Source organism: Tyto alba, unplaced genomic scaffold, assembly GCF_018691265.1.
Source record: "Tyto alba isolate M040663 unplaced genomic scaffold, T.alba_DEE_v4.0 Super-Scaffold_21, whole genome shotgun sequence".
Lineage (NCBI taxonomy): Eukaryota > Metazoa > Chordata > Aves > Strigiformes > Tytonidae > Tyto > Tyto alba.
Window position 1 is genome coordinate 18,532,993 of NW_024881295.1, and position 26,351 is coordinate 18,559,343.

General features: G+C 44.2%; 1 protein-coding gene across 2 annotated transcripts in view; it reads left to right on the forward strand.

Moving 5' to 3' along the window:
• RESF1 (retroelement silencing factor 1) overlaps positions 1–26,351 on the forward strand; it is a 49,797-nt gene that overhangs the window by 10,367 nt on the left and 13,079 nt on the right. For both annotated transcript variants that reach the window (XM_042795224.1, XM_032986199.2), the window contains 2 exons: positions 19,373–19,455; positions 20,801–26,205. In XM_042795224.1, the coding sequence (XP_042651158.1) occupies positions 20,841–26,205 (5,365 nt within the window). In that variant the 5' untranslated portion in view covers positions 19,373–19,455; positions 20,801–20,840. The remainder of the gene's footprint in view (positions 1–19,372; positions 19,456–20,800; positions 26,206–26,351) is intronic.

The following is a 26,351-nucleotide window of genomic DNA, read 5'->3' on the forward strand; positions in this document are numbered from 1 at the left end:
AAGGGTTGGAGTTGAGGGTGACTTGGGAAGAATAGTTGGAGGGTTGGCTGCAGTGGGCTCAGGAAGGGAAATACCCGTGAGACTCGGACAAGAGAATAATATTAAACTTAGAGTGATTAAAGGCTTAACCTAAAGGCACACAGTGTCAACAGGGTGAGAAGGTATAATGGACATGGCACAAAAGATTTGGTACAGGCACATGGCGCACTGATTGTTGGACCAGTATAACGTCTGCTAATATTTCCATAGGGCTGGCTGCGCGTGTCTAATTGCTGAAAGAGACCAGTTGTTTCCCACTTGAGCCTGTGTGACACTTTGTGCCGTGTCTGAGGGAAGATGCATTTCGTAGTGTGCTGCAACCCTAAATAAAGCAGGATAACGCCAACACTTGTGCAACCAGAGAGCTACCACGATGATCCTGTGGTTCAGTTTGGAGGCTTGGATTCAAGTTTCCTCAGTTTCATCTGCTACGATTGGACCGCAGTTGGCTTTATCATAGGTGTCAGTGTTTGCCACCACTGCCCACCCCTGTGATGGCAGCAGTAACATTTGCTTGGGCATTCCATATGGCCTGTGCCATGGGACAAGCAGAATGGGAATCAACATGGCTCACAGCCAAAGCACATGTGTGGACATAAAGAAGTCAGCCTCAAATTTCCTCAGTATGGGTGCAAAAGGAGTGTGCGTTCCAAGAGGGAAGCCAGTGGGTGCACCGGGCAAAACCAGCCCAAGAGTCAATATAGACTTGGTTGTCAGAGGAGTGAATGACTAAGCAAAGGGCCAAGAGTTCAGCCATCTGGGCACTGTCATGGGTAATAGGTGCACAGCTGTTGTGGAAGGTGGCAAAGCTGACCTACATGAGCTGAATGAGACATAAAGAGCACGTGGCAATAATGGGATTAGATTGTGAGGCTATAATAGCACAGGAATGTATGTAAATTATAGAGGCTGTTAATATGTTTTGGAGGGCTTTAAGGACTTAATTTAGCTGCTCAAAAGTAGTTGTTCATGATAAAACAGAACACATAGTTTGCTTAAGGCTTTTGCTTAATGTTGACCTATTCTCTGATTGGAGGAAGAAGATTCGGAAAGCCCCAGAACCAGTTTGAGCCAGAAAAAGGAGACATGGTAACTACTAGCCTTAAAAACAGAAAAGAGAAAGAACCTGGCTAGAGATGAAAGGAAGGACCCAATGACAGAGAAAATGACCCCGGACCCAAATATTACTATTGGGCCATACTATGGTGTGAGGGGTGGGAACTTTATAACTGCACAGGGATTTTAGCATTTGGGGTTCTTCTCTGGAGGCACGTGTCTTGAGCTGTTTAAATTTGTGTGCCATACAGGCCTAGCTGACTAAAACCCAGGCCTTGTCAGGACAAAAGTTTAAAGCGCCTAGGAGACTCTGACATTTGCATTTGGAGGAGGGAATAGGTTGAGTAAAGAAAACAGATTACAAGACGCTTTCAAGAATACTTTTGGTGCTGGCATACAAGAAGACTCCTTTAAAAAAGAACCTGAAGACCTTACATTCTGGGTAGGACCCTAGCATTTACTAGGAGGAATATAAAATTTCCACTGTTCTTTGAGGACTGAAATTGAGGATCGTATCTTGTGCATCAGATTCCCATCTATGTCTTTTAGGAAAATATCGTCAATATACTGGTTATGAGACAATGGGAATGGGAGAAATTTCAGCTGATGTTGATGCTAATATACCATCGAGCAATGGTTGGGCTATAGCAATAGCCTTGAGGTAAATTAATAAAAGTATAATGAATGCCATTCCAAGTACAAGCAAAGTGAGCGTGGATGTCCAAGTGGGTGGGACACTGGAAGAATACGTCTTTAACGTCCAAACCTGCAATGCATAGGTAAGAGAAAAGATAAATGGTATTGATTACTTTGGCAGTTATTGGGCCTGCAGCGTGAGGTAGAATTTATGCCTTTGGTAGTAAATGGTCAGATGTCAAGACCCACTGGGTTTGTGGGCTGGCCAGATGGGGCTGTTAAAAGCAGAGTGTGAGCAAGTGAATACTCCTTGTTTTTCCAGTTCTGTGAGAAAAGACGTGATGAGATTTGGGGCTTGCAGGTTCACAGGGTGTTAACATGCGTAGCTAGAGGCAGGGGAAATGCCTTTTGGAGTACCTGTACTAGGGGGAGTTTGGTTCAAGAAGCACCAGGAGACTGTACCTTCCTTTGAGCACTGTGGAAGGTCTGGTCTCTGAGTAGTTCCATATGTGGAAGTAAAATAGCTAATGCCTCATAGGCCTTTGCAGGCATCTCTAGTTAAAAATTCTCTGCAGCATTACCTGATGGCCTCACTGAGTAAGAGTGACCCAATTATTGGAGTGAATTACTAGTAAAAGGATGTACTGCCTGGAGCTTATCTGAAGCAATCCATGTGTTATCATCCTGCTTATCTGACACATAGCTGTAGTTAGGTGGAAAATCAAGTCATGTAACCCAGAAGTGTATAAACTCTGTCACTGCCCCAGCCTGGGCAGAGCTTGCATCAGCAGAGGCTGTCACTGCTGCTCTGTGTTGTCCCTTGCAGCTACAGTAGTAAGCTGCTGCTCTTCGGACCTGATCAGAATTGTGTTTGAGTTACTCCACAATGGAGATTAGAACCTCCCCAAAACTTCAAATCCTTGGGCCGTCTGTCTGTCAGGGAAGTTGCACTTGACTATGGGAAGGGCTGAAGGGGCTCCGGTGAACCCATGGACTACTGCAGAGGGTGAGGGAAGTGGTCCCCCCCAGAGTGAACAAGTGAAGGCAGGATTTTGAGTTCCTATGAGGACATGCAAATGATGGTGTCATTGGTGGTGGCACCTATCTCTGGATGGGAAGTGCCTGTAAGCTTCACCCTCCTTAACGCCTGGGAGGCATCAGCAGGTGTGGAATAATTACTGAAATGACCAAAATACAGCATTGTTCACACATTAAGGAAAGGTATAAAATCAAAAGGAGTCTAGGGTAAAATACAGCTGCAGCTGGTATGCGCAGAATCCACCACGTCATCTGCGATTCCCGGGACAACATTGCTTGCAAAGCAGCACGGGGAGCGAAGCAGGGTGGAGAGCTCACGGTGTCTCCCTGTGATGGTGCAGCAGGTACAGGAACGAGGTGGTACCACAGAACTGATAGGCTGCACACTGGCCACCCTGAGCCAACTCCCTGTTGGATTTTGATGAAACGCTGTCCTTTGTGCGAACTTTACTGATTATAATGTCATTATAATACCAAAACACACCTCCATCCCAAAGGCTACCCGCCCCCAAGGTGAGACCACTCCTCTTTGAGTCTGCGCCCTGAGTTTTCATAATCCATACATTTAAATATGAGGGGAGAGAATTTTACACCACTCATAATAAAGGTATTTATGACTGGAATCACTCAAACTCCACTGTGAAGGTAAAAAAATGTATAAAAATAGCCCAGGGAGGGTGGGGGAAGACACCATTGTATGAACTTCTGGGACCAGTCAACGGGCTGATTCTCTCTCTCCCCATAGGGACGCATTTGGGTAAGACTTAAGAACTTAGAAATCTTTCTAGAAAGCCTCTTTTCCTTTTTTCATAGCCTGGCTGTATTGTTATAATTTTGGTTGTGCACTTTATATATACTCTTATTTGCACGTGCTTTGCAGACAGTGTATTTATCACCGGCAATCATAAGAACCTCTATATCTGTCACTTAAATAAACTGCACTGTTTAAGTAGCTAGTCGTTTTGGTTTCTTACTGAATGGGACCAAAGAATGGCTGTGTTAGTTTATGAGCACGACTAGACTGAAGGTGCAGTCCACTATTAATGTATCTGAATTGTAACAGTTTAATATATCAAACTCGATTGGACTAATAGTGAATTGGTTATCACTCAGATTTTCTGCCTTAACCATTTCATGTGACAGCAGGTTCTGACCATCTCCCCGGGGGTGCTAATTGTATGTCTGATAAATCTGGGTAACCAAGCTCTTGGGTGTTTTCCAGTTTCCAGCTGATGAAGTGGTGGGAGGGGCACTAGGGCTCTTGCTAAGGCTCTGGTGGGAGAAGGTGCAGCATGGTGGAGTTGTTGGCAAAAGCCAGTAAAATAGATGTTGGGATTCTGTGGGCTGTCTGTTTGGGAATGTTTGGGGCCCAGTAGGCTTTCCACACTTAAAGACACTTTGGATCAGGGCCCATTTGCACAGAATTAGGGGGATTTTTAACTTCTCAAGGGTGTTTGATGGTAACTATAGCTGCATTTTACAGGGGAGGGAGGATGACAGAATGAGCATAGCAGAAACTGACTTTATTAATGGTTGGGACCTTGTGGTGCTGGGTACTGTGCCTGTAAGGCTAGTGCCAGTTGATATTAATGGGCTCTGAGTGGACCAGGACTCTTTTTGACTAGCGGATGCTCCTGGGCCTCAGAAAGATGACAACCTGATAGGGCCCCATATCCTGGGCTGCATTAGAAGTGTGGCCAGCAGGTCAAGGGAGGTGATTCTGCCCCTCTGCTCTGCTCTTGTGAGACCCCACCTGGAGTGCTGGGTCCAGCGCTGGGGCTCCCAACATAAGAACGTAGACCTGCTCAAGCAGGTCCAGGGGAAGGCTACAAAGATGATCAGAGGCTGGAGCACATCCCCTGTGAGGACAGGCTGAGAGAGTTAGGGCTCTTCAGCTTAGAGAAGAGAAGGCTCCAGGGAGGCATTACAGTCAGCGGCTTTCCAGTACTTAAGGGAGGCCTGCAGGAAAGCCAGGGAGGACTCTTCATCAGGGAGTGTAGGGATAGGACAAGGGATAACAGTTTTAAACTGGAAGAGGGTAGATTTAGATTAGATATTAGGAAGAAATTCTTTACTGTGAGGGTGGTGAGACAGGTTGCCCAGAGAAGCTGTGGCTGCCCGCTCCCTAGAAGTGTTCAAGGCCAGGTTAGATGAGGCTTTGAGCAACCTGATCTAGTGGAAGGTGTCATCTTCTCGTGGCAGGGAGGGTGGAACTAGATGATTTTTAAGGTCCCTTCCAACCCAAACCATTCTATGATTCATCTGGCACAGGAACTATGTCTAAAGCGTGATTGATAGCTAGCCTACCTGTGCTTCATCCCAAACCTTTAGGACTAGCCTAGTGAGTAGTCAGGGAGCCTCAGTCATCCTGGGGCCTTTATCTTTGAGCATATGCTAGTGCTGCCTGAAAGACAGAGTCTGTATTTTTCACTGGAGTTTGTAGTTGGAGTCCAGACCCTAAAGGAGGGTTCTGATTCTGAAATTCAGATGGTATCCCCCTGTCATGTGACACATTTGCAAGACAGGTTAACCCACAGTAAGAGATTTGCGAGAGCACTTGCTTGTTTTGGCTAGGTCTAATCCTGTGAAAGAGCACATGGAGACACAGTTGCAATGCCTCCATTATCATCATACTCAGTTTTAATAGTTGGTCTGATTTCTAAGTCTGGTCAGGCTTCAAGAATGGAGGAATTTGGCATATAATTGTCTGAAGTCAGATTGGACCAAATATTTCTGTCCCAGTTGTCTTGAATCTACAAATATTTCTGTATTTTTGTTTCAGAAACTCCCTTTTAGGCAGCTTCCAGCTGCCTGTCAGGTTTGTCCTGGGCAGATACTACCACCATGGTGACCATCTGGCTCTCTCATTTCTCCGCAGCTACCTGAAGGCTTCAAACACAGGCAGTGGCAAGAGTCTTGCATATCCCAGCCCAAGGGTCCTGCTGGGCTTGAGATAATGCTTTCTGTAGGGAGTGAGATTGGGTTTCATCTGCATTTGAATGGTGCTCAGCATTTCTAAGACCATGAGCTAAGAGAAACAGGCAGGGTAATTTTCCCTTTTTGATTTTATCTCTCTGATTTGATTTAATCACCGAAGGGAACAAGTAGTGCCCTCCTTAAGAGCATCTGGTGCCCACAGGCAAGGCAAGCCCCCCCCCCCCCCCCCCAAACAGTTCACATACCTGCTGTGAGGCTGAGTGCTGCATCCTGCTGTTGACTCTGGAGTGGAGGGGGCTTGAGACAGCCTGGCTGAGTTAGATTCAGGATATGGTCACAGACATCAGACCAACAGCTTTAGGGATAAACAGTTTATCTCAAAATAACAGTACAGTAAGTATCAATCAGCAGTACACTTATCTGGGTCAAAATGACAGTAAATCCATAATTCACTAATACTGGGCTAAACTTAATTCAGTAAATCCAACTTAATCCAAACCTCAGTATTGGGGCCTGCAAAGACCATGATTATCAGGCAGGCCAGCAGGAAGCAGGGCAGGGCTTCTTCAGATGAATGACTCAACCAGCCAATGGGTCTGGGGAATTAAAAATTTTCTGTTCGAACTGTCCTGCTTTTATTGTTGAGTCATGGAAGTGCTATCTGAACTTGCTGACCATGCGTGGCATCTCTGCTCCCTTCTGTGTTGCTTCTTTCATTTGTGAGCTCTGAAATAGCATATAATACAATACTAACCCCACACTTCCACCCCTTCCTTATGTGACTCAGTGGGGGAAATCACGATCGATCGTTGTGTCCTGGCTATTCAATGCCAGGACTGATGTTTATGCCACACACCCCCCTAAGTGTGTCAGGTGCAGAGAAGAGTTTTGTCATGGAGCCTCTTTGTCTCTACTTTCTCCTTGAAATGGAATTATTGTGTTCCTTTCAGAAATTGTGAAATCTCTCAAATGACTGAAACTGAAAAAGGGTGGAAGGAGAGTTTGTAGGTCTAAAACTGGATGTTGGCCTGGAGAACTGGTCTGTACTGCTTGTGCTACAGAGTTCTGGTGGGTAGGTAGAAAAGTGATGCAACTAAGTGTGAAGCGTGGAAACAAACTTTACAACTCACAAAGAGTTATAAAGCAGGTATGTTTATTGCAGCACTGGGTGCAAGGGGGATCACTCCTTCTGGCTTACACACCATATCAGAAAGCAAGCGTTCTTTTATGATAGAAAAGCTTGCCTATTCATTAGTATAGACTGGGTTATTACAATTAGTTCTGGGAATAGGCGTAACTATTGTAATTATTTCCATGAACTCATTATCGTAAGTCTCCTTCTTCTGCCGCATGTGTACTGCTGTCTGGTGGTCATGGGTCAGGGTCCTCTGGAGGAAGGCTCGTAGTCTTCTTCACCGTGTACTTTTCACCTTTGTCTCATAATGCTGAGGTAGCTGCGTCAGTAACCGCAGGTCCCACCCAGATGGCTACTCCTCACAGACAGTAAGGTCCCCATAATTAACACTTGGGTACCTTGATATCTGTGAAGGCCTCTTGCAACAATGTTATCTTTCAAGGCTCCTGGAAACCAAATTTCCCATTATTTATTTGCTAAGCTTTCAGTGTTTTGCTAAGTGTTTATTTTCTCCTATCAAGTGGATTGCAGATGTTGTTAGCCTTGCATATTTTGTGAAGTTTTGTGCAGAGCTCTAGTCTGCTCCAGGGCAGTGTGCTGATTCACAGAAGGTCCCATCCAAAGCAGCAAGGGTTAAGCAGGAAGCACTGCCCATTTTTGCCTGAGGGTGAGTGGCCAGGAGTCTTTGGCAATAAAGAAAAGTAAATGGGCTGGATGAGCAGTCAGGGTCAAGTGCTTCTGAATCAACTGGACCCTGTTCCCTGGCAGCTTAGGGATCCCAGCACCTGTGATGGACATGGCACAGTTCCCCTGCCAGGCACGATACCACAGTGTCCTTTGGAGAGAAGTGCCTGGAGCAAGCTAGGAAGAGCTGTTAGCTGCTGATGGAAGAGGAATGGCTGGCCTTCTCCTTGGTGATCTCCACTTACTTGGGATGCTGGGTGAGGATACTTTGCTGGGAATTGAGTGATACCTATTGGGTAGATTATAAGGAATTTACAATAGAAGCAAGATAGTCCTCACTTGCACGTCCCCACGTGTTGGGTTTCTGTGACTTGGTTTTTTTGGTAGCAGGGGAGGGGGCTACAGTGGTGCCCCCTGTGAGAAGCTTCTTGAAAGCTTCCCCGGCTCCAAGTTGGACCTGCCTCTGGCCAGGGCCGAGCCAACTAGTGACAGCGGCTGAGCCTCTGCAAGAATGTATTTAAGAAGGGGAACCTGAGAGGGGACTGGGACTTGTGAGGAGGATTTATGAGAAAGACGAACACCAAGATCAGCGGAAGGAAGGGGAAGGAAAAAGGGGTGAGGTGTGCTGGAGCAGAGCCCCCTGTATCCTGTGGTGAGATAGCAGGGCCGCCCACTCTGCCACCCGTGGAGATCCACGGTGGAGGAGTTCACACCAGGACAGATGGCTGCACTTAAAGGAAGCTGGGACTCTGAGGGGAGAAGCGGCACCCGCTGTTGCGGTTCGGCGCTGGGAGGACTGCAGCATGCAGGGGTGACCCCCGCCAGAGCAGCCTGGGAACGGCTGCGGCCCGTGGGGAGGACTCGCTGCGGAGAAGGTTCGTGGAGGCCCCTCTGCAGGGAGAGGGGAGCCCCGGGGAGCAGGGAGGGATGTGCGGCGCTCACCCCCCACCCCGTCCTGAGGAGGAGGGAGCTGTGAGCTGACTGTAACCCCCATCCCTTGTCCCCTGCGCTGCTGGGGGAGGAGGGAGAGAGATCAGAGCAGAGCTGAGCCCCGGGAAAAGGGAAGGGTGGGGGCAGGTGGTTTTTGGATGTGGTTAGCCCTTCTCACTGTCCCCGCCTTGTCTGTTAAGTGTTGTCTCTGTTAGCATTTGAATTAAAGTGGTGGCTCCTTTTCTCCCCCTAAAGTTTATCTTTTGATGGTAATGGTTGAGCACCCCTCCCCTTACTTATCTTGATTCCTGAGCCATTTTTGCTTCACTTTCTTCTCATTCCCAGAGAAGGGAAGGGGTGAATGAATGGCTGGGTTGTGCTCAGTTGCCCTCTGGGCTCAAACCAGGACACCACACCAGAGTAATTTTTGTACTCTGAGTGTACATGTGGCTCTTAGTTACATGCAGGAGCCCTACATGTAGGAGTAGTGCCTAGAGACTTCTCTTTAAAGTTGTTGTACTGAGTGTTCAGGTTAACAGTTTACATGAGTAAACTCAGAAAAGTTAAGTTGAAGATATTCTCAGTTAAGTTGAAGATGCTTATTCTTAGTTTATATTTCTGGCTTTTTATATGTATATGTAAGTTAACTTTTATGTTCAGTTTGATTTGAGAAAAAAAAAAAAGTGGGAGCTTCAATGTGATGCCATGTGCAGTTACCTCCAGGCTCAAGCCAGATCTTATTTGGCCATCTAAAAACACTAACTTAAGCGTGCTCTGTCTGTTCTTAACCAAACAGGCAAATCTTTTTACCTAAATGGAAATAAATAGTATGTTTATTAGTTAACCCTTACATTTAAATTGTCATCTTGCATACTTGAGGCAGATGAACTGCTTTTATTTATGTTGCTTTCTGTGTCATGCACTAATTCCTAACTATCTGTGCCCCTGATTTATTTATATTTGTGTGACATGGGGGGATTGTTGTAGGACAGCCTCAGTGCTGTCTGCATTCTCCACCAGCTTGTCCCAGGGCAGCCATGTGCTGGAGCACAAGGATCAATTTGTAGCCATCAATACCTTTAATGCCTTCAGCGTGTTGAATTTCATCATGGTGTGCTGGGATGGTCAGTTGATTAGTATGGAAGTGGTTATGCCAGCGAAAAAGATGAGCCCGTAATTCAAGTATCTCTTATCTAAAACTAATAAAACAGTAGTTCTAAATAAAGCATATCAGCCATGAGCTTTACAGTTCGATGCTGTTTGCAGCCCTGTACTGCCTTGGAATGGAGTTAATTTTCTTCACACCAGCTGGGTTTTGGATCTGTGGCTAAGACAGTGTTGGTAACTCACCAGTGTTTTGGTGATTGCTGACCAGTGTTTGCACAGCAGCAGGCCCTCTTCTGTTTCCTACTCTGCCCCTACAATGAGTGGGATGAGAGGAGGCACAGCCAGGACAGGTGACCCACATTGGCGAAAGGGGATATTCCATGCAGTATAACCTCATGCTCACCAGTAAAAACAGAAGGAGGAAGAAGTGGGGTTTGGCTTCCAAGGTGGCTGTTGCTCAGAGACTAGCCAAGCATCAGTCTGATGCGTGGAAACAAACCTTACAACTCAGAGTTATAAAGCAGGTATGTTTATTGCAGCACTGCGTGCAACAGGGATCGCTATTCCTAGCTTGCACACCAACAGCACATTTTGCCAACAATTTATACAGTGCAGGTATACATATTCATGGTATTACGCAACACAAACATACATATGCATAAGAGAGGCAGGATTAGTTTGCACACTGTCTCAGATCTGTCTCTGGTGGTCATTTACTTCTTGAGGGGTCTTGTCTTCCTCTCTCTCTTTTGTCCTTTAGATGAACTTTAGTCACTCATGCATGCTCTCTTTGTACTTGGTGATCTCAGCAGCTTCCTGATGGGTTCTAACCAGTTTTATGGTCAGACTAACACCATTATTCTTGTTATCTCTCCCTGTGTCTGACACATTGTGTCTTTGACGAATACCAGTCCCTGATAAACTTAATCCTTGACAAGCACCAGTGTCCAGTAAACGAGTTTTAAAAGAACATTGAAGGTAAACAGGATTTTTAAGAAATTGCAAAGCAGTTAGTTCCCTATACCAAGTCTGCTTGTGGGAGGTGGTGAGTAATTGCTTTTCTGTTGCTTGTTTCCACCCCCTGCCTCCCCTTTTCTTTACCTGTTAAACTCTCTTGAGTTTTCTCACTTTTTGTTCTTCTCGATTTTCTCCCCTGTTCTGCTTGGGGATGAGCAAGTGGCTGCATGGGGGTGCTTGGCTGCTGGCTGAGATCAACGTACCATAAGCCATGCTACAGTTAGTTACACCAGAGGAGTTGAGCTCCCATGGATGTATCCTGATAGGTAACTGGGGGGAGGGCAGCCCTATGTTGGCTGTCACATTGATAAAAATGAGATTTTGCTGACCACATTTCAGATCAGATTACAATGCTAGCTTCTTCCTTATCAGTGGACCTGCACTAAGTAAACTTCAGTGTTTTTGAAAAGCAATGAGATCTACTGGTGGCTGTTTCTCTAGAGTGATCAAAGGATCTTCCACAGGGTGTAAGAGAGTACTTGTAACTCCCTGAAACAAAGACTGAGAGAAGCAAGCTGAGGGAAGCATAAACAATTGCAAGAGAGGAGACTTGGTAAAGATAAGGGGGTGGGGGGAGGTGTGTGTGGAGGCCCTCCCAGCCTTTCCAAGGAGCGTCTCAAATATCCAAAAGCACCCTAAGACAAAACTATAGTCGCGGGGTAGATAATGTGAAGTCTGGATAACGCAGGCTTTGTGCTCAGTGAGTTGATAAGGTTGCCTGGATAGCACAGGATATGTCTGGAAGAAGGAGCCTTGTGGGGACAGGATGGTTCTGCTCTGGTGCACCTTGTAAAGTTTCAGGGCCATCTGTCCAGAGAATGACCTTTGCTTCATTATCTGCGAAATGCACGTTAAAGTTGAGCCCCCTGCATATGCTAATGAAGGCTAACAAGATCATGGTAGTTACAACATCCCATGAAGCGCCTTATTCCTCCCCATACATATAAGATGTCGATATGTGGGTTGACCTAGGGAAGGACCCAAGGAAAGTGTTTCTAAATTGAGGAGGGCCAAGGATAACAGTAGTGAAGAAGACAGATGCGTCCTTCAGCCCTCATTGACAGGACCAATGCAGGAACCTGGACTGGTGATCCCTATTTCTATCCCCATCTCTCTTCTCTGTCTCTCTTGTTCTCTTTACCCTGCTTATCCTTGTTATCATTAAGTAATGCAAGGCGTATCATATCGCTTGCCATAATTTCTTATATGCATAGTCAATTTTCATCTATCCAATTAATACACTGTGGGATTTTAATAAGTGTTTATGTATGGACTTTGAGATTTATCTTGCTGTTGTCCAGTCTGTTGGGAATTTACGAATCCAAGTCACTTATCTCTCTCTTCTGAGCGAGATATGGCACAGGGTTGATTTTGATGTGCTGACTTTATATTATTAGTCTCCTGGTCCCAATGTTACATGGGTTACCTAATTGCATACTGCTTATTTGTCATCATTCCTTTCATCTCCTGTTGCTGATTACTTCCTCGTGGTACTTTTGGGTTACTGGTGTCACTAAACTCCGGGTGAAAATGGTTTACTTCCTTTCACTAGTCATGCTAAGGTCAGTCTGTTAGCAGGAGCAAATGTATAGCAGTGTTACCTAGTGGAGGATAGAGATCATGACTATGCAAACATTACAGTGATCTAATTTTTTTTAATAGCCCAAGCACTACAGTATACAATTACAATTAAAAAAAATTGCACAGATACAGTAACATATAGTTATGGTAAACTGTAGTAGAGAGCTATTCTGTTCATGTAGTTTATTCAAGATTGAAGCAGGTTATTAGGAACATGTAATGAACTGGCAGTCACTGAACTATGTCATCAGAAGAAAAATTGATAATAAATAAACCACAAAATGTGACAATTTAAAAATATTAAGCTTCTACAGTTTCTGGAAGCACCCACTGTTTCTAAACACCCTTCTTTTATCTCAGAAAGTTCTAATCTCTCTGTGATATGCATCCCTTTCTCTCCACCTTGTAACTCAGATGTATGGGTTACAAGCAGAAGCCCTCTTCTTGCACACAGCTTCTGTGAGAGATGGGGTTGCTTCAGCTTTATGTGAGCATTTACTGTTGCCTAGAACCTGCCGATCCCCATGCTGGTAAGAAAGCATCCTGTGAGTTTGCATGCACACAGCTGAGGTGTGGGTCCCTACTTGTTGCACTGTGCACTGTCAGTCCTCTAGCTGGATACAGGCTGGGCTCCTTAAAGCATCTGATGGAGAGGATACTCTGGCACAGGTAGAGGCTGTGATATTAGCAGCGTGACTTTGGGCAGTGTCACACAGGTCTTCACTACTGCTGTTTACACTCCAAGGTGTTTTCCTCTTGTTAAAAATTTCACACTTCTCTTGTACCTCTGTTGAGTCCTTTTTTGTTTCAAAAGTGTCTTTGGACTTCTCTGTTTATTGTTTAATCCAGGTTATGATTGTATTCCTTTTCAACACCATCAGTCGGTGGTTGATGACCATCTTCCCTTTTGATTTGATCGGTTTTGGACAGATGCTGTCCAGATAAACTAGTCTTTGGTACACACACACAGAGAATGCACACTTGCATTCTGACCTTACAAGATACTATTATCCAGCCTATTTGTCAGGGGTGGACTGTAGGGCTGCAGGAACACCTATTGTTTAGTGTTGACATAGCCTGGAGAAGGATGTTTGCCTCCATAACTGTTGATTTTTCGGGTGGTGGGGATCTTCAGTGTTGTGGTACTCTGCTGCTGGTCTTAGCCCACAGTTGGTGAGCTGTCTTTTTATACCCATTAGTTTCAGCAACCTCTTCCCTTTTGCATTTGCTTACTACATTTAAACTAGTTGTCCATGTTAGCTGGTGAATCATAGAAACCGACTGACTGGTCTTTATATAGATGGCCCAAATTGCCCTCTGACCTCTCTGTGAGGTAAATGGGAGGTGTATCCACAGAGTATTTCAGGGACATTACATAAGACAGAGGCCAGAGACATGCCTAAAACTATCCGATAGAGAAGTCTAGGTGTAGGTGTTTTAGTCACATATTTGTTGAAGAGCTATGCTTGTACTCCCACATTCAAGGGGGATGTCTCTCCATTTCATTTCTATGCACCATCAATGAAGAATTGGCAGTTGCCTGGGTAGTAGTTGCTGATGATATCTGAGGCTTGCAGTTAAGGTGAAAAAGTAGCAGATGGAGTGAAGCAGACATGTGAGAACTAGTCTTCTCTGTCTTTCACATACTGACACTGAACTTCTCAGATATTCTTCCTAAGACAAGTGCTTTCTGCTAAATATCACTTTAGAAAGTAGCATGTTTTGTTGTAATAAAGTTATAAAAAATTTTTAGGTTGTGATTGTGTTGAGTTTATGTGTGTGGCGGGGGTTTCTGGTAGCAAGGGTGGGGACTACAGGGATCCTTGTGAGAAACTTTTCGAAGCTCCCTCAGCTCCAAGTCAGACCTGCCTCTGGCCAAGGCTGAGCCAATTAGTGATGGTGGCCCCACTTCTGTGATAATGTATTTGAGAAGGGGAACCTGGGAGGAGGAGTTGGAGTTGTGAGGAAGCTACTTATGCAGACACTGAGGTCCGTGGAAGAAAGAAGGGGGTTGGAGGTGTGCTGGAACAGAGACTCTTCTGCAGCCTGTGGTGAGAGGGCAGTCTCTCCTCCTGCTGCCCATGGAGGGCTACGGTGGAGCAGGTGCCCACCTTCAGCCTGTGGAGGACCTCATACTGGAGCAGGAGGCTTTGCCCAAAGAAGGCTGGGACTCCGTGGGAAGCCCGTGCCGGAATAATTTGGTTCTGGGAGGACTGCAGAGTGTGGGAGGAACCCACACTGGAGCATTTCGGGAAGAGCTGCAGCCTGTGGGAAGTACTGTGGCAGACAGATGTGTGGACGTTTGTCTTAAACATTTCTTGGTACAGAGGAAACCACAAGCAAGAACGAAACACCAACTTCTGGCCCTGTGGAGGTAGGATTTAACGATACATCCTGTGGTTTTGAACTAGGCAGGAACCTGTGACTTTAATGTCTGTCAACAACTAACTGCAGGTGTAGGGTGGTAGGTGGTTGACCTTGACGAGGGTCTCATGATGCAGCCCCCAAGATATTCTCACTGTCACTTACTTGGGACACCATGAGCTGCCTGTGCCAAACCAGACCACACCTACCATCAGATGACACCCCGCTCACCATTCATATGCACGAAGTTTATTGGAACGGGGTGGAGATTTTGGCACTCGGACTGTATAAAAATGGTATCATCAGAAGCTAGGGGTGGACTCCCACCACCAAGACACCCAAGAATCAGGAGGACCAATGGGACACTGCTGGATTCATGGGTGATGATATCTTTCTCTGTCTATCTTTCTCCCCCCGCACTTTCTCTTTAATGAATTATAACTAGATCCAAGTAAGAATGTGTAGCATGGGACTTGCTTATCCAGTTAAGTTGTTGCCATTAAGTTATTGAATCTAACCACTTGCCTTGTATTTTGTATTAATAAATTGTTAAACTGGTTGCCTGGTGTTGTTTCACCTTAATTTAGTCTAAGGGTATCTTGAACTTGGTGATAGGTCCCAAAGGGAGGGAGGCTGTCCTAAATGGCTCCTTCCAGGCTGTGACAAGTACTCAGGTTGGAGAAAGTTCGTGGAGGACTGTCTCTTGTGAGAGGGACCCCGTGCTGGACCGGGGGAAGAGTGCGAGCAGTCCTCCCTCTGAGGAGGAAGGAGCGGCGGAGACAATGGGTGATGAACTGACCATAGCCCCATCCCCTGCCCTCGTGCATTGCTGGAGGGAAGGGGAGAGAGAAATGGGGAGCAAAGCTGAGCCTGGGAAGAAGGGAGGGGTGGGGGAAGGTGTTTTTAAGATGAGGTTGTATTTCTCCTTATCCTACTTTGACTTGATTGGTAAATTAGCAGTGGTGGTGGTGTTCACATTAAATTGATGTGGGGCTTTTTCCCAAGTCAAGTCTTTTGTCCATGACCATAACTGTTGAGTGAGTCCTCCCCGTCATTATCTTGATTCCTGAGCTTTTTGTTGTATTTTCTCCTTCCCCATTCCTGAGGCGGAAGGAGTGAGCGACCAGCTGTGTGGTGCTTGGTTGCTCTCTGGGTTCAAACCATGTGTCCTGGGTTGAGTGAGTGGTGGAGTTTTTTGGGGGGCAAGGGAGGGGGCTATAGGGATGGCCCCCTGTGAGGAACTCATGTTGGAGAAAGTTTGTGGAGGACTGTCTCCTGTGAGAGGGGGACCATGATGGAGCAGGGGAAGAAGTTCCAGAAGCTCCCCCCACCAAAGATGGAAGAAGCAGCAGCACTGACTGCACCCCCCCATTCCCTGCCCCTGTGCCACTGAGGGGAGGAGGTAGAGATATCAGGAGCAGAGCTGAGCCTGGGAAGAAGGGAGGGGTGAGGGGAAGGTGTTCTTGAGATGTGGCAATGCTTCTCACTGTCCTACTCTGTTAAGTATTGTTGTTAGTGTCTGTTAGAAATGTATGTTATTTTTTTCTTCCCCTAACGAGTCTGCCTTTTGCTTTCACTCGTGACCATAAAGGGTGATTTTTCCCCTCCCGGTCCTATCTTGAATCCCAAGCCCAGCTCATCTGTCCCTTCTTATTGCTGGAAGAGAAGGGAGAGAGTGGATGCGTGGTGTTTGGCTGCCGACCAGGCTCAAACCATGACAGTGATCAACGCATGAACACCCCATATAAGGACATAAGGAAGTATGCAAAATGTTAGGCAATGCAGTGCTGTTAAGCTGATGGAAAAATACTGTAACTTTTGAAACGTATATAAGCAGCCTGCTTGCTGAAATAGTGTCTCAGCATCACCCGTGACCTGAGTCCGTGCCGTTAGTCACCACAAATGGTGCCTGAACAGGGACATGAATAGACAATCCAATGGTCATACCAGTGGCGTTGCTTGACTGAACTTGGAGGGCTGAAAGGAAGCTCCAGGCGCTCCTCACAGACCTTTTCTGCAGGACAGAAGGTACGCGGCCAAGAACGATGAGAATTCTCTGTCGCCAGAGCTCAGGAATGTTCTTGACCTGATGAAGCGAATGCTAAAGCAACACAATCAAGATTTAGACAGCAATGACCTTAAAAGACTGCTACTCTGGGCTCGAGATCATGACCCGCTTTTAAACAGCACCAACGTCTTTGGTCCCAAAAGATGGGATGATATAGGGGTCAAGCTTTGGGATCAGGCTACTCGGGGAGACAGAATTTCTTCCAGGCTCTTGGCCGCTTGGCGGATCGTGTTTGAAGCATTAAAGTCCCATGTGGTGCCTGGTGATTTACAGGATGATGATGGCACGGAACTGTTGCCTGCTGCGACAGATTCAGTGGAAGTCTTAACCCCAGCTGCTCCACCAGCAAAAGTGTGCAGCAAGAGATTTCTAGAAAGCCCTGTCTGATGGGGGCTGTTGGAGGCAACCCTGATACGGATCCCTGGAACTCGGGGCCTTTTGACCCAGAGAAGGAACCAGACCTGTACCTTCCCAATCCACGTGATAAATGGGTTGTGGCACGCAGACAAGCTGCACAGCAGGGGGGATTTCGATATGTTGAAAGCATTCCCTGTTATATATACTCCTAACTAACAGCCTAAGTGGGAGGCTATATCGTACTTGATCCTTAAAGAACTCTCTCGGTCGGTACAGGACAATGGCCTGGGGGCCCCCTTTCACAATCGCCATGGTAGAAAGTACAATAGATTCCTATAACCCAGTCCCTCACAATTGCAAAGCAATAGCTAAATTAATACTTACAGGGATGCAACTCATGATGTGTATGTTGGAATAGCGGGAGGCATGCTCGGCACAGGCGGTAGAAAATTTGTTGTGTCCGCAGGGACACCGACTTCAGCGTATTACTGTAGGAAAATTAATGGGTGAAGGTGCTTATGCCACTACAACCGCTTAAGATCAATTGCCCCTTGACACAATAAATCAATCTGAGACCTTGGCGATGAAAGCCTTTTCGTAAAGTCCCTGACACCGGAACCATGCAAACCTGCTGTGTAAATATCTGCCAAGAAGCCACAGAGCCTTTCATGAAGTTTTTAGACAGGCTCAAAGCTAGTCTGGACAAACAGATAGACAATTCCACAGCCTGTGGTTCGATATTTAAGCAGCTTGCAATAGAAAATGCGAACCCGGACTGTCAAAAGGTATTAAGAGCATTAAAGGCACCCACAGTCACAGAGATGATACGAGCCTGCCAAGGTATAGGGTTGGAGAGTCATCAACTGAGACATTTGCGGCCATGAATATGCACCCCAATTCTGGCATTTGTTTCAGTTGTGGTCATTTGGGACCCTTGTGATGAGAATGCCCAGAAACAAAAAAGGGGGCAGACACCAGACCAGGTATTTGTCCCTGGTGCCGAAAAGGACGACATTATGCTAAGCAATGCAGATCCAGGTTTACAAAGGAGGGGCAACTGCTCCTGGCACGGTCTAGCCAGCCTCAGAGAAACTTGTCACAGAGCATGACGGGGGGTCACACCCTGACACCAAATCACCCTCCTGCCCAGCGCTCATTCCAACAAGGGAACTTTGTGCCGGAACAACACGCAGGGCTGGAGTGGACCTGGCCACCGCAGTCACGGTAGATCTAGTGTCCACAGCAGTGCATCTTATTCCCACATGCTTGCGGATCCCTTGGAAACGGTTGCAGTGCATTGATCATCCACAACTCAGCAAGGCTTATTCATCCTACCTGGATTGGTTGACTCAGATTATAAAGGGGAGATAAAAATAATGGCATGGACCCCTACTCCACCCTGTCGTGTCCCTGTGGGAGCAAAAATAGCACAACTTGTGTATTTCCATGCTCATTCACCTGGACATTTGAATCGAGAAAGCAGGGAGAGGGCATTCGGATCCACTGGGGAACCTTAAAACATGCGGGCTCAGCCTCTCACACATAGCTGTCCTTCCTTGAAATGTGAACTAATCCATAGTTGTTTGTCTGCAAAAATTACTTTAACAGATTTGATGGACAGTGGTGCTGATGTGACGGTAATTGCACAATCTGCCTGGCCATCTAACTGGCCGTTGATGCAGTCAACTAATGCCCTAGGGGGGGTGGGTGGCTTAACCACCCCAAAACAGAGTCCCGACCTTATAATTATCAAGGGGCTGGAGGGCCGTACCGCATGCGTCAAACCGTATGTACTACCACTTCTCATCACACTTTGGGGAAGAGACTGTCTTGCTTCTTGGGGTATTGTCATGGGGATGAATTTGTCATAGGGGCTGCTGAAAGGCAGCAAGTCCTGGCCCTAACATGGACAAAGGATAATCCTGTACGGGTAAATCAGTGGCCCCTACCTCAGGACAAGCTGCAACATTTGCATCAACTGGTACAAGAACAGTTGCAAGCTAGACATGTTGTTCCTACTACCAGCCCTTGAAACTCCTCTGTGTTTGTTATCCAAAAGCAGCCCACTTGTTGAAATAAAGTGTCTCAGCATCACCCATGATCTGAGTCCATGCCGTTAGTCACCACAAATGCAAACTTAGTTTTCTTAATCCAGCTGATAATGATGATGAACTGAGGTTGTGCTTTTCATTTTTATGGTCTTGACAGTGACGAGAATTGTTTTTGACTATTGGCTAAATTGTGTGTTGCATGTAGTCAAGTTTCTCCTCTGTTTAGCAAGAATTTTACAGTTACTACTAGTTGGCTTCTTAGTCTTGTTTACATATCTCAGTCATGTTTCTGAAACATATATATGTCCTCAAGTTCTTCAGCAGTTACCTAATTCAAGGATATGACTGTTTTATCCCCTGATTATTTTTCAGGAAATACCCCGTGTAACATTAGCAGTCTGAAATCTTTAGCTTGTATCCAAAAGCCTGTTTTCTCATCTGTTTCCTGCATCACTGTAAGTATTGCCTTAATACTGTTCTTGATGTTTTTTATGACTTTCATGTATGACTTTGTTTTCCTGTTTTCTTTTGTTATTGGTATCTTTTGACAGCAGAGAAAGTGAAAGAGTGAAGGAAGATAGAGCTATCTTCGAATCTTGATAATAACACCTGGAAAACTATAACTTTGTGGCTTTTACAGGCTAGATCTGAGTCATGCTTCTAATTCCTAAGTTTGAAAGCAAGAGAGTCGTAAAATCCAGAAGAGCCCATGAGAGAAAGTCAGGAGCCTTGGGTGATCTGGGAGAAATGACCTGAAACGTTTTTTTGAGAAATTGTCTAACACCCTGCACAAAGCAGGATGTTTGTTCTGCCCTAGGTGGGTTTGACCATACTGAGAGGAACCTACTGAGATGTAAACAGCATTCATGCTTGTAGGTCATCATGGCTTTTTGCGCTTTTCCATTTTTGAAGATGTGTCTAACAACTTTCCAGAGGTCGTTCAGAAGTAGCATGCTCACCCAGTTGGCCTTGTTGGTAATCAGTGTAAATTCTGGAATATAACATGAAGAGCTAGAGATTTGTGACTTTGTCACCTCCTGGAGGTATACTTACTGCAATAGCAGAGGTCATCTCCATGCTTCGTTCCATCAGCCAACTGAGTAAATTAACGCTACCAAACAGAATTAGGGGTGGTTTGCCTGTAGCTACATGTGCTGTTAACTAGTCACAGAGTTGTGTTTTTCAAAAACTAGTAATTGCCCACAGTGTCAGGGAAGAGCAAATGACATGTAAAATAAAAACAAGTAGTCTGCATTATTATGAGAGATTTTTACTGAACCCAAATAAATTGTCTCCTTTTGTTATATTTGAGGGTATAATTGAGCCTGGGTCTTCTTGTCAGAAAACTCTGACCTGTATCATATTCTATAAGTGCTTCTTATGCTCAGCTCTTAAGCGTGGCTTATTGTATCATGTTATACAAATACATTGGGTTTTTTTCATTGTTGTTGGATGAGAAGCTAAACATAACAATCTATTGTTAAATTAAAAAGTTGAATGATAATATAATTAGCAGAATAATGTGAGGATTTTGTTATTCATTAGACAGTCAATAGAATTGTTAGTTGCTGCTCTGTCTTTTTGTACCTTAACTGTGTTCTGGGAAATAATTTATGCAACTCGACATTGGCAACATTGATGTCCATGGGATGTGCCAGTGGAGTTACTCTTCTACCTGGCAATTTAAGCTCAATAGTTCTGTTCATAATACATTCTAAATCACTTTTTGGAAAGTGAAATACATTTGATTGAAAGATTAAGGTTTTAATTTTTTTTTTTTTTTTTTTTTTTTAATTTTAGCATTTAGTTTTTTGACTGAAGAAAAAGAAATCAAGAAAAGATGGACTGGAATGTAAGATCATTCCAGAATGCTGATGCAAAAAACAACCTACAGAGTGAAGAAGCACGTTATACTCAGTTGCTTTCTAATACACATGCTTTTCCTCAGACAAATGCCTGTTCTTCTAAAAATGCATGCACTTATGCTGGAAATAACCAGGTGGTGTATATGCCAACTAGCAATGCTGCTTTCCCTTTTGTAAATGCTGAAGGATTCAAAACTTCAGATCAGGCATTACCAGGAGCATCTGTAGCTGGCAATGATTTTTTTATCTCAAAATACTCAGTCAATCAACATTCACAGTCCTTTGTACCAATAGCTCCAAAACCTCCCAATCAGACACCACGTTTGCGGGCAGAGATGACTCAGACTTCTTGGACAAATTCTAATGCCTGCAATTATTCCCTTAGAAGGTTACCTCCCCTGTCTTCTCAAATGAACACTGGAAATAACTTGAGGAATATACTTCGGGAACCTCAGTATGCCATCACAAACGGTTACAGCGTGCAGGCGCAAATACCGCAGCATAATTCCATGAGAACTACAATGTTGTATCAAAATAACATTTATTCCCATAATAATTCAATGTCTCTTGGTACATCTGAGCAACATGTCCAAAACCAAATATATTATCCCAACAGTCAGTTTAAAGTTTTACACTCACTGAATCAAAATACTGAAGCAAATGTACAGCTGCTAAAATATCGACCAAGTCAGATGGGATCAGAAGCTCGTAGTGGATGTTCTGCACCATCTTTGTTGCCTGCCAACTGTGATTCAAGAGCTGCAGCACAGTCTTCAATAGGTGTACCACAGGCAGTTCAAAATGTGCCTAATGGATGCACCCTTAGCCAACAGAGGCACCCATCAGATCCAACAAATGCTTCTGGTTTTAACAGTGTTCAGCAGCACTGTCAGAAATGGCGATCTGGAGAAGTCAGCCAATCAGTTAGCAATGTCTGTAATTCAGGTGGAAATGTGACAGCAAATCAGCCTTTTAATCAAATGTCTGTGCCATCCCCTGGCATTTCCAAACAACTGTATGATGATGTGCATGAAATGGAAACTTTTTCTTCAGTGGCTGCTTCAAAGCCACTGAGTGATCCTGCTTCAGTTCAAGAAAGCCAGACGAATAATTCGATGAACGGGCCTGTGAATTCTCAAATTTCTTCAGCAACAGCAGATGGAAGACCAATTACGAAGGACAGACTAGCTTGGGAAGCTCAAAAGCTGCTCGCTATTAAAAAAAAAAGTGTCCTGCTTGAAAGGTTGCATCATATTAGAAGAAAACTCTTAACAGCTTCAGAACATGACAAAAGTACTCCCCCACTTCCTGCAAGTTATCAAGCTGCTCTTCATAATCATCTTCAATGGGTGCCCAACCAAAACATACCACCTTCCCCATCTGAAACAGTGAGGACAGAGTGTCCAATACTTAACTCTTCACCCGAAGAAAGAAATGACAAAAACATAGCCAACGCTGATAACAGATTAGAGCTGACTCAAAATAACCCTCAAGTGGAGCCAGGAAGCCTTTCACCAAGCTCTGTTCCTATTCCCTCTCAGAGCAAACTTACAGCTCAGTTAAATAATCCTGAGATCACTCCTGTCTTGGAACAAAGGGATGCATCTGCCTTGGCCTCTTCTCAAAAAGCTGCGACATCCTTGAACAATGCCTCAGGTTTTAGTCAAGTGAATAGCTCTACCGAAAGTGCACCAAAGAATGTGCCAGCTTACCCCAAGAACTCATCATTTTTTCAGTTTGTAATGAGCAGCACAAATATATTGAAAGAGAAGACAGCTGGTGCTACTGCTGATAAAATACTGACTAGTCTCCTATGTAGTGAAAAACCACCGAGAGATATGTCTGTCTCAGGTGGAAGCTTACTAAAAGACACTAGTGAGAAGAACGTAGAAACTTTGAAAGGTGAGCAGGCATTTATGGTTCACACAAACTCTCCTGCATCAGAAACAACTGATTCTGGTGAAGCTAAATTCCAGAGTGATGTAGCTCAGAAAAAAACACCGTTTACTGAAGATACATCTTTTAAACAGAACAATTATAGTTACTCTGTGGAAGAGCTAGCTGCATGCCTGGGCTTGTGGAGAAAGCATCCATCAGGATCTGGAAGTGTACAAAATAGCCAGTCAAATGAAAGCCCCACAGCACGTCAGATTTCACCTTGCAGCCAAAACACAAAAAACAGAGAACAGAATAATGTTGTGGTTAGTACAAATGAAGCAATTTTGCCTATAACTGCTTCTGTAGCACAAAAGCTTGATACATTGACTTGCAATTTGATAAAAAGTTTTGAACTCCAAGTTGCAGTTGTCTCTCCTTTAGTACTTTCTGAACAGAAAACACAGAGTGAGGAGGCAGACAAATGTCCAACATCTGTAGTGAAAACCTCTCCGGTGATTGACTTGGGAAGCACATGTAGCTTGCAAGAAAAGGGGAAAAATGGTTTAAGTGTGGTAAATACTGATAAAGGAACAGTAGAAAATGTTCAGTCATCACCCACTGGTTGTGTTCTGGTACAGAAAGTGGACTCAGATTTGCAACAGACAGAATCAGATAATGGAAACAGAATAGTGAAAAACAGTGTGAGTGCAAATGATTCATATGACAAAAACCAAAGGAAAGTTAGTCAATCTGCACAAGATGCTGGAGAAAATCTGCAGCTTGGATTACAAAACAAGCCTTTTCTTCCTGAATTGGGCATAAATTTTTCTAGCCAAATCTTTCAAGAAGGTATAAGAGACCATAAAGACAAGCCACCTGTGTTAGAAACAGGAGATACATCCAGAGCTGTGTTGGAAGAACAGATGTTTTGTATTTCTAGTGTATGTTCTCTTGTTGAAGGTGATACATTTTATAATGCACAAATAGCAGGTATCTTCAGGTCAGTCCCTGAGACACGTGCATTAAATGGTGCCTCATCAGAACAAAATGCATCTGACCCAAAACAAAAGGAACAACAGCTGGATTTGAATAAAAATGAGCTGAACAATAACACTCCCCAAAGAGTGACCTTGTTGCATAAGATGGAAGAAACATCAAGCTGCATGAGTAAAGCAGGTAAGATTTGCAATGGTATCACAACTAGCCAGTTGGGGAAAGAAAGCCGTGGCAATCCTCTTAAAACAATTTCTACCTCAGAACAAAAAACGTCATTCAATGCATCTTTCAAGCATCCTGAAAATAGCTTGGAAATTCTTGCTGGTATGAACCAGCAATTAGATCAAAATTCACTAGATTTCTCAATCAGTGTAACTGCTGAAACAGATGTGTTCACTGTTCCAAGAGACAACAGTAACCAAAACCACATGTCCAGTAGAAATAGCACAGAAAAAGAGATGAATCTTTTGGGAACAGGACCTGTTAAATGTCTAAATAATCAGCTGTCTGAACTAGTGAAAGAGTTTCCATATGGCATTGAAGGTTCTGATATGCTAACAAAAGAACCAGTACGAAACGATTCTGTGGCTGAGCAGATGGACAATCAACCTCAAAAAGAGACTCAAATTTGTGACAAGAGTTCTCATTTGAAGGATCCAGTAGATCAGATAAAAATTGCAGTGTTAAGCTCTGATCAGATGGAAGAACTGTTTCCTGAACACAAACAGTGTTCCTCTAGTGACAAGGAGAGAGTAGCAAGTCAACGGTCAGAAGAGGCATCCGCTGAGGAGAACCTTGAAGGCACTATGCAGCCTTGTCAGAATCCATGTGAGAAGAAAAAAAGAACACAGAAAACTTCCAACCCCAGGAAAAAAAAAGATTGTTCTTTAATGAGTTGTCTGTCTGCAGCATGTAAAATACCACAGTGCCCATATAAAGTTGGAACATCTGGTTCAGAGAGAAATGATCAATGTGCAAAAGCTGAAAATACTAGCTCTGCAGAGAGACAAGAAAACAGCAGTAAATCTGATGCCGTAGTGAACTGTACAGAAGGAAACCTGATTTCTGAAAAAAACCCAAACAGTGTTAGCAAAAATAAAGAAGATACTTGCAAATACACCTCTGTGATGAACAAACAAGCTAGTCTAAAGGTGAATGATGAATACAAACTGGTTGCAACACAACAGGAAAAAATTGGACCACTTAATTCCTCTGAAAATCGGGATGTTGATAAATCTAAAAGGAGCCACTGGAAGGAAGAGCTGCAGGTCGACAGAGGAACCCCACTGATAGGCAAAGGATCTCATTCTGACAAAAAAGAACATCAGACAGGCTCAGAAGAGTTACCAGAGAAGGCAGGTCATACAGATGCAGACAACATGACAAAGTCATCCAAAAAGAGAGCTTTAAAAGAAGAGCCCCTTTCAAAAGATAAAACCAAACCAGGTTTGGTCATAAAATCCAAAGCAGATGTTTGCAAACTTATGAAGTCAGAAACTGTTGAAATTAAGCATGCTGAAGCCAATCAAGGACAAAAAAGTAAAACCTGTGGAGAGAACTCAGCTGAAGAACAGAACTGGAGGAAACAAAAGGAGATGCTTGGGCAAGATGCAGGAATTAACATAAAAGAGAAAGCCAAATTATCAGCAGAAATAGAACATGAAAAGCTGAATAGTTATTGTGTTGATGCTGTAATGTTCCCAAATTTTGGCACTGTAGACTTAAAGTCAAGAAACTCCAAATATTCTCAGCATAAATCTATGAAAGTTCATCCTTCACAGGAGCAGTCGTACAAACGGAAGAGGAGGGAAAATATGATTGGGAAGAGAGACCCTAAGAAAACAAAGGTGGAAGAGGAAAGACTGAAACAATCTGAAGTAAAGAATTCCAAGCAGCTTTCATATAATTACCTGATAAATACTGACAAAGGTAAAAAATTGAATGGAGAAAATGTCTGGAAACCAAAGAGTTCATTAGCAGATCGCTCTGTGCTTAAACTACAGAGAAGAAGGGCTCGATCTTCTAACATCTCTAAAAACTACTTTTCTAACAAAGAGAGATGTCTTGATGCTCAAAACAAAGACAAGTGCTCTGAGAAAATGTTTCCTGATAAAAACCTGCTATATTTAAATAGAAGAAATAGCAGATTGAAATTACATCTTCAAAAGGAACCAAAAAAGCAATACCTGAACAGAGTCGCATTTAAACGTATGGCACAGGAACGCATATATCTGACAAAATTAGAGACATCACCTGTCAGACCTGTCCGGCATATAAAGCCCAAAGTGTCACAAAAAAGCCCAAGTGTGAAAAGAGGTGCTTCTGTCTCAGAAATTGAGAAATCATGCAAACTGGAAGTACTTGAATTTAAGCTGTGTCCAGAGATACTGTTCAGAAATCCAACCACTGATGAAGAAAGCTTATCTGCAAAGAATTCCCTGGAGAGAGAGAAAGTCATTGTGGCAGGTATGTTGCTATCTGGATTACTAATTTGTAAGTAAATTAATTTGCAAGTAAAAAGTATGTACTCCTTTTTAAATTCGTTACACAAAACTACAGACTGAAAAGATGGGACTAGAAGCTGAAGGCTGAAATAGTTTAGTTAGCTTCCT